This window comes from Otolemur garnettii, unplaced genomic scaffold, assembly GCF_000181295.1.
Source record: "Otolemur garnettii isolate 467f Iridium unplaced genomic scaffold, OtoGar3 scaffold00294, whole genome shotgun sequence".
Taxonomy (NCBI): domain Eukaryota; kingdom Metazoa; phylum Chordata; class Mammalia; order Primates; family Galagidae; genus Otolemur; species Otolemur garnettii.
The window spans coordinates 127,081-137,014 of record NW_003852689.1 but is presented as its reverse complement, the minus strand read 5'-3'; the positions used below and the strand labels follow the sequence as shown (position 1 = coordinate 137,014).

General features: G+C 53.3%; 1 protein-coding gene across 1 annotated transcript; it reads right to left on the bottom strand.

Annotated features, from left to right (window-relative positions):
- Positions 1 to 1,663: 1,663 nt before the first annotated feature.
- On the bottom strand, positions 1,664 to 9,024 carry SLC35E4 (solute carrier family 35 member E4). The gene is made up of 2 exons (XM_003803329.3): positions 8,287 to 9,024; positions 1,664 to 2,645 (listed from the first exon to the last, which is right to left on the bottom strand). The coding sequence occupies exons 1-2, from the start codon at positions 8,903 to 8,905 to the stop codon at positions 2,212 to 2,214; spliced, it is 1,053 nt and encodes a 350-aa protein (XP_003803377.1). The 5' UTR covers positions 8,906 to 9,024; the 3' UTR covers positions 1,664 to 2,211.
- Positions 9,025 to 9,934: the final 910 nt, after the last annotated feature.

Here is a 9,934-nt window from a genome sequence, read left to right as displayed (position 1 = left end):
ACTGAGCCCTCCCACTACTTAACATTGTGGTCCTCATTTCAGCCACACATGAGGCCAGGTGGAGAGAGAGGAAGGGCTTTGGTTGTGGCCTTAGGGGAATCACCTAAATGCTCAGTGGTCCTGAATCTGGTGACACACCTGTTCCCAGATCAAGCATAGCTTTAGTTAGTTACCCCTGTCCTCACAACCACCACAGCAGGCTATGATCTGACAGGAAGCTCACTTATTAGCCATACACCTCATGAAGCCCAGGAGCCTGGGTGAGGGTGGTGCAGGGAGGCTCCTCCTATGGCATTGGCTAAAGAAGGATCCTAAGTCACCAAGGAGATTCCACCTAACTAAAGCCATCTATCCCTCTGCCCTGCCTTGCAGAGCCTGAGTCCAGAGATACCCAAGCTGTACAAGGACTGGGCTGGGCCAGTGGCATCTCTGAGTCACAGGGAGAGAGGATGGTGGGTGACTCAGCCCAGGCCCACTTCCCCTCCTGCAAGGCCAGCCTGGGTGGAGTCTGGGGCCGGGAAACCCTGTGCCTGTCCTCTGAGGTCCTCCCTGTCCACCCCTGATCCAGCCATAGACCGACCCTTCCTGCAGCCCTGCTGGCTGGCACAGTGGCCCTTTGTGAATTCTGGTTATGTGAAGGAATGAAAGGAATGAATGATTCCTCCCTGAATCCTAGTCCCAGCCTGGTCTAGCACCCCACCCTCACACAAAAGGGAGACATTTTCCAGATGAATCTGGAACCCCAGAGGAAGTGGGTGACAAGCCCAAGACAGGGATTGAGCCAACTGGCACCATCACCTCCTTCCTCACTCCTGGACCTGCCTCACCAAGCTCCTCTTTTGAATCTTCTCCATAGGGATCACATCAACCCATTTTTTAGGCCTGGAAGCTGAGGCTCAGAAAGGGGCGGCCCACTATGAGATGGGCTGAGCAGGGTTAGTCCCAGGTCTTCCCACAATAGGCTGGGTCCTTGTGACTTTTAGCATATGGTCTCAGGGGAGGTAGTGGGGCAAGGGGAGGCCTCTGAGAGGTAACATGACAGCCAATGGGGGCCAGCTAGTAAGGAGGCTCTGGGCTACCTCTAGGCATTGGGATTCCTGTCTTAGCTTCCCTACAGGAGAGCCCTGCTCCCCTGCAAGGCCTTTCACCATCAGGCCTCCTTTTTGGTTATCTCTTCTAAAGGAGAGTTGCATGTTTGGGTTTTCTCCCTCAGGCAAGGGTTTAGCTATAAGAAGAGAGGAGTGTAAGAAGAGCGTACCAGACAGAGGGAACAGCATGGCCACAGCTCTGGTGTGAGGGCTGGCACGGTGGGGACATGAAAGCAGTCAGTGACGCTAGAAAGCAGAGCCAAGGGAAAGAAAATGGAGGGCTGGGTAAGGCCACAGGGCCAGGTCCTAAGGGACTTATAAGTTAGGAAAGGAAGTTCTGACTTTGTCCCATGAGCAGTGAGGAGCCACAGAGTATCTGTGTTTTAGAAATATCCCTTCTGGGTAAAGAGGGCCGCATGGAAGATGGAGAAGAGGGGCTAGGGCACAGCTAAGGGATGGGTTGTAAGCCTGGATGGGTGCAGTGGGTAAGGGAGGATGTCCTAGTTTCTGTGTGTGTGTGGCCCACATCTCTCCCTACATTCCCCTGTCTGTGTCCCCAAAGAATGACACAGGTGTACAAGCAAAAATAGTTTATTTGAGGGCGGATGACCCAAAACTGGGGGGCCCAAGGGTGAGGCCGCAGCAGCTGCCTAGAGTTGGTACACACTACCTGACTCTCTAGAGGAGCCTGGCAGCAAAGAAGTCCTTCCCTGGGCCCCCTAGCTGCCTCCCCCGCTGAAGGAAGGATTGTGCAACCACCAAGAATCACCATCATCATCACCACTGTAACATGTTGAGGTCTTCAAAATTTGCCCAGCAATTTTTGGTGCTCTAGTTGATACTGATCCTAATAATTACTCCTACAAACACAGTGACTGTGCCAGGCTTGACCCACCATCCAGTAGTGAGCAGCGTCTGTGATGGGGGTGAGGCAGGCAAGGACAGGAGGTGGGTCTCTCTGGAGTCCCTGTTCCAGCCTCTGAAGCAGCCCTTCCAGAAGGTGCCTCTCCCTCCCATGGCCCCCAGAAGTGGCAGCTGCCTGTTCTCCACTTTTTCTATGGCCACTGGCTGAGGTTAGATTCAGTCTAGGGCTGTCCTAGGTAGGCCCTGAGCTCCTCCAGTCTCAAAGACCCTTGCCAGGCTGGTCCCTCCACCACAGTCTCCAGCGGGCAGCCCAGGAGGCCACAAACTTGCAGTTGTGGTAAAGGAACATTCCTGAAAGAGTCAGTGCAATGCCCACATAGCTAAGGGCACTGAGGCAGCTGCCAAATAAGAGCCGGGATAGGACGAGGTTGCCCACGACGGTGAGGTTGCCCAGGACATGGACGGTGAGGGCTGAGGTGAGGGCCAGCAGGGAGAAGCTGGCCAGGTTGTAGAGCACAGATAGGAGGCAGCTGAGCAGGATACAGGCCCAGAGGTGACAGTCATCAGAAGTGGGCGGCGGGGCCACACCAGCCTCCAAGACCAGTGCCGCACCTGCCAGCAGGCAGAAACTGGGCAGCGAGGTGGCATACAGCAAGGTCACCGCGTCCAGCCTTTCCTCCTGCAGCAGGGCACCTGCAACCAGGACAGCAGCCATCAGCACCTGGGGGAGACCACTACCACTTAGCCAACCTGGTATGACTCTATGGCTGATCCTACAAGAAGCCTATCCCCTACCCCTCAGTCAGGGTTAGTGGCTCCTGCTCTGAAGCAGGATAGTCAGCATCAGAGTCAAATCGCCTGGGTTTGTGACCTATGTCCACTCCTGTGTCCTATGCCCAGCTGTGACCTGGGCTCTTGAGAGTCACTTAACCTCTGGAAGCTTTGGTTTTCTCATCTGGAAAGTTGGGTAATCGTAAAGCCTAATACCTAGGGTTGTTGTAATACCTTATAAGGGTTTAAAATACCATTATAAGGTACATTTTCAGTAAATATTAAACATAAATAAGTCTCTTACTATAAGCCATTTCCCACAGGCTAAAACAATAATCTTGCTTAGGATAGCCAAATGATCAATAAACACAAGAAGCAACTCCAAAAAAGAAAAATTCTTCAGGTGCTATCCATGGAGGAAAATTTCCTAGGTTCTTAAGCCAGCTTTGAAGACCCTGCACCAAGTGGCCCTGACCACCTTTTGTGGCCTGAGCCCTTATCACACCCACCAGAACCCCACACTGTAGTTCTAACTAGCATAACAAGGATGGGCCAGCAGAGGGTCATGTGGCTTTTACATTAAAAGAAGAGGAGAGTTTTAAAATAATAAGTTGTGGTCAGGAGTGGTGGCTCACAACTGTAATCCTAGCACTCTGGGAGACCAAGGTAGGTAGATTGCTTGACCTCAGGAGTTTGAGACCAGCCTGAGCAAGAGCGAGACCTTGTCTCTACCAAAAAATAGAGAAATTAGCTGGGCATTGGTGGGTGCCTGTAGTCCCAGTTACTCAAGAGGCAGATGGATTGTATTGCTTGAGCCCAAGAGTTTCAGGTTGCTGTGAGCTATGACATCATAGTACTCTACCCAGGGTGATTGAGTGAGACTCTGTCTCCAAAAACAAAGGCTGGGCACAGTGGCTCATACCTGTAATCCCAGCACTCTGGGAGGCTAAGGTGCGTGGACAGCTTGAGCTCACAAGTTTGAGGCCAGCCTGAGCAAAAGCAAGACACCATCTCAACTAAAATAGAAAAAATGAGGCAAGAGGATTGCTTGAGCCCAAGAGTTGGAGGTTGCTGTGAGCTGGGACACCATGGCCCTCTACACAGGAGAATAGCTTGAGATTCTGTCTCAGAAATAATAAGTTGTTTGGATCAGGCTTGGTACCTGTTGCTCAGTGGCTAGGGTGCTAACCACATATACCGAAGCTGGTGGGTTTGAACCCAGCCCGGGACTGCCAAACGACAATGACAACTACAACCAAAAAATAGCTGGGTGTTGTGGCAGGCGCCTGTAGTCCCAGCTACTTGGGAGGCTGATGCAAGAAAACTGCTTAAGCCCAAGAGTTTGAGGTTGCTGTGAGCTGTGCCGCTATGGCACTCTACTGAGGGTGACATAGTGAGACTCAGTCTCCAAAAAAAAAAAAAAAAATAAGTTGTTTGGATCAAAATGGTGGGTTCATTCATTGTTTCATTCACTTATGACCATGGGGATGACAAGGAAACAAGAAAGTAATTGTGGGCTTTTGGCTAAAGCTCACTGTTTATAGCTGACAATTAGCATTTTTGGCTACCAACACTGGGACATGTGGAGATGAACCCAGGACTAAGAGAGAACCTATTACTTTTGTAAGGAAAGGGGATCCTGCCATCTTGCATAGTATAAATGTGTGCCTGTATGTGCCTGAAACCCCAACCTGAAACTCTTGGGCTCAAGCAATACAATCCATTTGCCTCTTGAGTAACTCGGACTACAGGCACCCACCACTCATGTGTGTACACGTGTTACCACTCAGCCAGTTTGCCAAGGAGTTAGTGCCATAATCAAAGCTACATACAGCCCTGGTGAAATGACAGTATTTGTATAAGGGCAATGATGGGGCCCTCTCCAAATTTTAGTGGAGAGAGATGAGGAATCCATACAGGTCTCCTCCCAGGGCTCTCTGAATCTCTACATTTACTGACACACACTTTGCAAAGAGCCAAAGAGATGCTTACTCATAGGCTAAGCTTAGAATAGGACATTTTACTTCTCTCTCAATTTCATTCTGCTGTTTGGTTTTGTTCTCTAGGCAACAGTCCCTCTAGCTCAGGCATTTCTAGAAATGAACAGATAATCAGAATACCTCTTGCTTTTTGTCTCCAAATTTAGCCATTATGAGCTGCCTGTGGCCTGCCTATTGAAGTCCCCATTCCAGGAAGTTCCCATTCCCATGGGGTTTCAGGTGAACTTCACCTTTGTTGAATTTCACCCTTTGCAAGGCAGCTAGGCAGGAAGGTTCTAACCTGGCGCTTGGCAAGCCACCTAACCTTTTACCTCCACTTCCGCAGCCCAGGGAAAGCGCATTGATCCACTGTCAGAGGTGATTCACTCCTTCTTGAGGCTCCCCAAATGTCAGCCTGTTATCTTGCTTCCTCAGAGACCCCTCCTTCCTTCCATCAGAACCCACTCAAGCTTCTACCATATGCATACAACAGTTGACAGTTCTGTAAATCCTGTCCATGTCTACTGGCTTATTTCTTTTGCTCCTTCACTAGCTAGGTGATATTAGGTCCTCACCCTCTCTCCATGCCTCTGTCTACTTGTGTGTAGTAGGGGGGAATAACAACACCCCTCAGAGGGACATGTGAAGTGCTGGACACAGAGCCCGATGCCCTATGGTAACTGCTCACCTCCATAGCTGCCATGATCCTTACACTCGGTTCCTGCTGACTGAGCCCTGGCACAGCCAGTTTCTCAGACCCAGAACACCCTTTCCTGCTCTGTCAGAAGAACTGGCACAGCCTACAGAGGGCTCAGCAAATGTTGCTATCATGATCACATCATTGTTATCATCAACACTGCAGACCTTGTCCCCTAGGCAGCCTTCCCAGGGAGAAGGAACTGGCCTACCATACATGTAGCCACCTTGGCTCTAGAACTTCTCTCCTCCCATTGTGATCTCTGCTTTGGAGTATATCTCCCCAATCAGCCTAAGAGCTCAGAGACCAGGGATCAAGCCAGGCTGCCCTGTGACACATGTGGTTCCAGGTGAGAATAGGCTCAGCAAGCTGGCTTCCCATTTTCTACCCTTTCTGTGGGCAGGAGGATGGCATCATCCCTCTCTCCTACAACTGGCCCAGGCAGAAAGCAAGCCGCTGGCCCTGCCCATGGCTGCTTGGGCTTCCCTCTTCTTTGTGTCTTCTTCCACGGCCTCGTCCTGCTTTCAGGAAAAGAGCTGGCATCTGCCATTTACACTCTGGTCTGCATTTGGCCCTGGTGCCCCTTGTGGAGCCTCTGGCAGTAGAAACCCATTTCTTAGGTGTCACCTGTAGCTCAGTGAGTAGGGCACTGGCTCTGTATACCGAAGGTGGTGGGTTCAAACCCGGCCCCAGCCAAATTGCAACAACAACAACAACAACAAAATAGCTGGCTCCAGCCAAACTGCAATAAAATAGGCTCAGTGCCTGTAACTCAGCAGCTAGGGCACCAGCCACATATACCAGAGCTGGCAGGTTCGAATTCAGCCCAGGCCTGCCAAACAACGACAGATACAACCAAAAAATAGCTGGGCATTGTGGTGGGCACCTGTAGTCTCAGCTACTTGGGAGGCTGAGGCAAGAGAATTGTTTAAGCCTAAGAGTTTGAGGTTGCTGTGAGCTGTGACACCACGGGACTATACTGAGGACGACATAGTGAGATTGTGTCTCAAAAAAAATATTAAAATTAAAATAAACAAACCAAAAAACCCCATTTCTCAATGCCAAGCTCCATTCTGTTCAAAAAACCCATTTCTCAGCCCCTGGCTCTATTCTGTTCCTCTCCATTTCTGCAGGGCCCCTAGCCCTGTTAATGGGCCTCCAGCCTCCTAAGCACCCTCCTTAGCACCCTAAGCCATGTAGCCTAAGCAGCCTACCAGTACCTGCTCTGTACATGGACCTGGGCCAGGTGCTAGGGACACTGAGTTGCCCTATGCCTGTCTGGTAGGAAGCAGACAGGTAACCAAGTGGCATGGGACAGGGCATCGAGAACCACAGTGGGGGAAGGAGAGAGGGCTGTGGGAGCCAGAGTAAGCCCCCAATCTGCCTGGGGGTGAGGGAGTTGAGACTTAGAAGAGTAGGAGGGAACTAGCAGAAATCAAGAAGCAACCAGATGCCAGGCATATGCCATTGTGTCCATGTGCCTGAGTTCGGGCCAGCCATAGCCTCTCCTGTAGGCCAGAGTGCCAGGGGCCCTGTGTAAAGAGCACTGGCCTCAGAAGGAGCAGTGGGGACCATGACAGCCCTGTGGCCCTTTCCAAGAGGGCCCTACGGAGTCAGGTTTCCCAGCGCCAACTCATGCCCAGAGCTCATGCTCCAGCTCAGTCCCCAGTTCTCATATAACCTGTGGGCAAAAATAGAACTAAGATTTGGCTCTGCCCCATGCCTGGCAGGACGGGGACAGGGCCTCTGGGTCTCAGCTCTGAAGATTCCAGGGCAGGGACAGGTTCTGACTTCAACCTTATCCAGTTGCAGGCTCCTCACTCCCCCAGGCCAGTACCCTTCAGCCCCCTCTTCAATCTTGTAGTCCTGGGTCATAGGATCTTAGGAGAAAGAAGGGAAAGCAAGGGTCCTCTTGGACTCCATCAGCTCTTATCCTCCTTCACTGAACAGGTGGGAAGACTGAGACCCAGATAAGATCAGACCTGCCCAAGGTCAACCAAAAAGTATGAGCAAAGTTATGGCTGGAACCCAGGCCTCCTTACCCTGAGTGGGCACCCTGGTCTCCCTCATGACTACCTTGGGTTAAGGTGAAGAGAGGGGTGGGGGCTGTGTCTCAGATGCCCCTCAGTAGGACAGCCAGAAAGCCAGCTTCCACTCTCAAGGAGAAGAATATAGAAGGATTTAGGCCTAGAACCTTGGCCTTACCTCACCCAGAGCCCCACTGCCCTCCTTTCATCAGAACCAGTGTCTGGGATGAAACAGACCAGCTTTGAGTCTTTAGGAACCATGTGACCCTGTGTAAATCATGAACCTTTCTAGGTCTCAGTCCCATCGTCAATAAAATGGAGATGAAAGTGGTGGTTGCCATGACAACTCAAGGTTAATACCCAACACACTGTAGCTCCTTGTACACACCAGCTGTTCCCAGAGTTAGCTGAGCCCCTTGCCTTCCGAATCCCAGCCCACCTAGCCCTCCACTCCTTCATTTTCCCTCTGCAACCTGACTCTACACATCACTTGGACAATAGGGAGTCTGACTGGTTCAAATCTTGCCTTTTTCTGGCCATCTCTCTATCAAATGAGGACAAAATACTATTACCTTGATCAGGGGCAGTAAGGGGAACTGAGAGATAAAGGGCTTGACAAAACATGGGACACATCACTGGCAACTGCTATTAAATACTAGTTGGGCCTCCAGAACCTTAGCTTGGGCCCTGGAACTCACTGAGCTGTTGCCCTCTCTGAGCCTTAGTTTCTGCCTCCTCCAAAGGCATGAGTCTCGGTTTCCTCATCAGTAAAATGGGATAACACCACCCCCTACACAGGGCCATTCAGGCACACACCTGCCCCATACCCCACCTCCTCAGATAGTGACCCAGGCACTCACTCTGCTGAACAGACTTGAGGCCTCGGAGGCAGGTGGCTACCAGCAGGAAACCACAGCCAGTGGGAGGCGTCCGGAACTCTCCAGCCAGGCTGCAGGCAGCCCCAAGGCAGAGGGGGCCCATGGCAGCCAACTGCAGCGGGTGGTGACGACGGCCCAGCAACAGTGCTGACAGAGCCAGTGTGAACAGTGGTGTGGTGGTGGTGACCAGCTGAGCTAGGTCCAGGGGCACGGCACTCAGTCCCATGTTGCCACAGGCCATTGAGGTGCCAAAGGTGAGGCTGAGCAGAAGCACACGGCAGCGGGTGCCACCTGGCATGGTGCGCTGTGCCCCCCAGTGGCATGCCAGCGCTGCTGCCAGCATGTGCAGTGCTGAGAGCAGCAGGGGCCGTTTGAAGCTGTGCACAGTGAAGATCCACTTGTTGAGGCTTGACATGCTGGCTCCTGCCAACAGCCACACCAGTGCTGCCATGGCCACCCGGGCTCGGCCAGGTTGCCCAAGGGCCTGGGGGCTCCCAGCAGGCCATTCGGAGGGCCTAGCCACCTGAGCACCACCAGCAAATGCTGCTGCTTCACCTGAGGTCATCCTGGCATCATGGTGCTCCAGTGGGCAGTGGCACATCCGCACCAGTGGGACTAGGGCAGAAAGTGGGCAGCCCAGTGACCAGCTCTGGGCTGCTAGTGAGCCCGGCTGTGGGCAAGGCCTGATCCGGGTTCCTCTGACCCTGTCCCCAGTCTCAGACAGGTGAAAGTAGTGTTTACTTGTGCCAGGCCTGTGCCGGGTGAGGTCTGGGAGCTGAGATGACCGTGCTCAAGACAGAGGCAAGGTCGTGGCTGCCTCTCCAATGCTCAAGCCCAGCACTACTACCCTGTGCCAGGAGGTCTCCACTCTCCGCGCCTAATGCCCAAGCGATGCTCTTAGATGGACTCCTCACTCCTTTTTTCTCTTCGGTCCTCAGGCCGTTAGGGTGGGGATCCAGACAGCGGGAACGCCTGCGTGCTCACGCCGTGACCAGGCCTGGGAAAGGTGATCAGGGTTCCATCCTCGCGGATGCCCGAAAGGTTGTGGCTGTTTCCTTCAGTGCCCAGGCAGTGAGGGTGACGTGCTCCGGCCCGTGCCAGACGGTGAGCTCGGCTTTGCTCCAACAGGGCCGACGCTTTAGCTTTGGCTCCCTGAGACTCCGACTGCTAGCTGTGGCTACGACTCCCGCAGCGGCTCCCGCCAGGTTCCAACCCAGGCCAGGACCCGCCCGGCCGCGGCCCCGCCTCCCCCGCCGCCACGGCCGCCGCCCGTGTCCTACCCGGAAAGTTGGGTTGAGTCTGGGTTCCCGGCCCGGCCCCGCCCCCGGAGTCTGGTGGGCTGGCTCCCTCCACCCCAACCCCGCCCGCTCCCGGCTCCGCCTCCACAGGCTGGCATTCTCCCATTGGCGCCTCCTGGGCTTTCGGCCTGAGAGTGTGCTCAGTAGAGCTCCCTTGGTTGGAGTGGTCAGCCTGTATGTCCCCGCCACAGGGGAGATCCAGGTCCTACCTCCCCAGCGCCAAATCGAGCCCCGCATAGAAACCAGCTCACAGTGCTGGAGACACTGGGGTATCCCACATGGCCGCCTAAGCTATCTTTAAGGAGCTGGACATTGAGCAGGGACTCAGGGCC

What these genes read in the sequence shown, in the direction of transcription:
- SLC35E4 (XM_003803329.3), bottom strand. Translation starts at nt 8,905, where the DNA reads ATGTGCCACTGCCCACTGGAGCACCATGATGCCAGGATGACCTCAGGT. An exon ending in CCTCAAGTCTGTTCAGCAGA is followed by an intron (nt 2,646 to 8,286) that starts GTGAGTGCCTGG and finishes TCCTGGTTGCAG; the next exon opens with GTGCCCTGCTGCAGGAGGAA.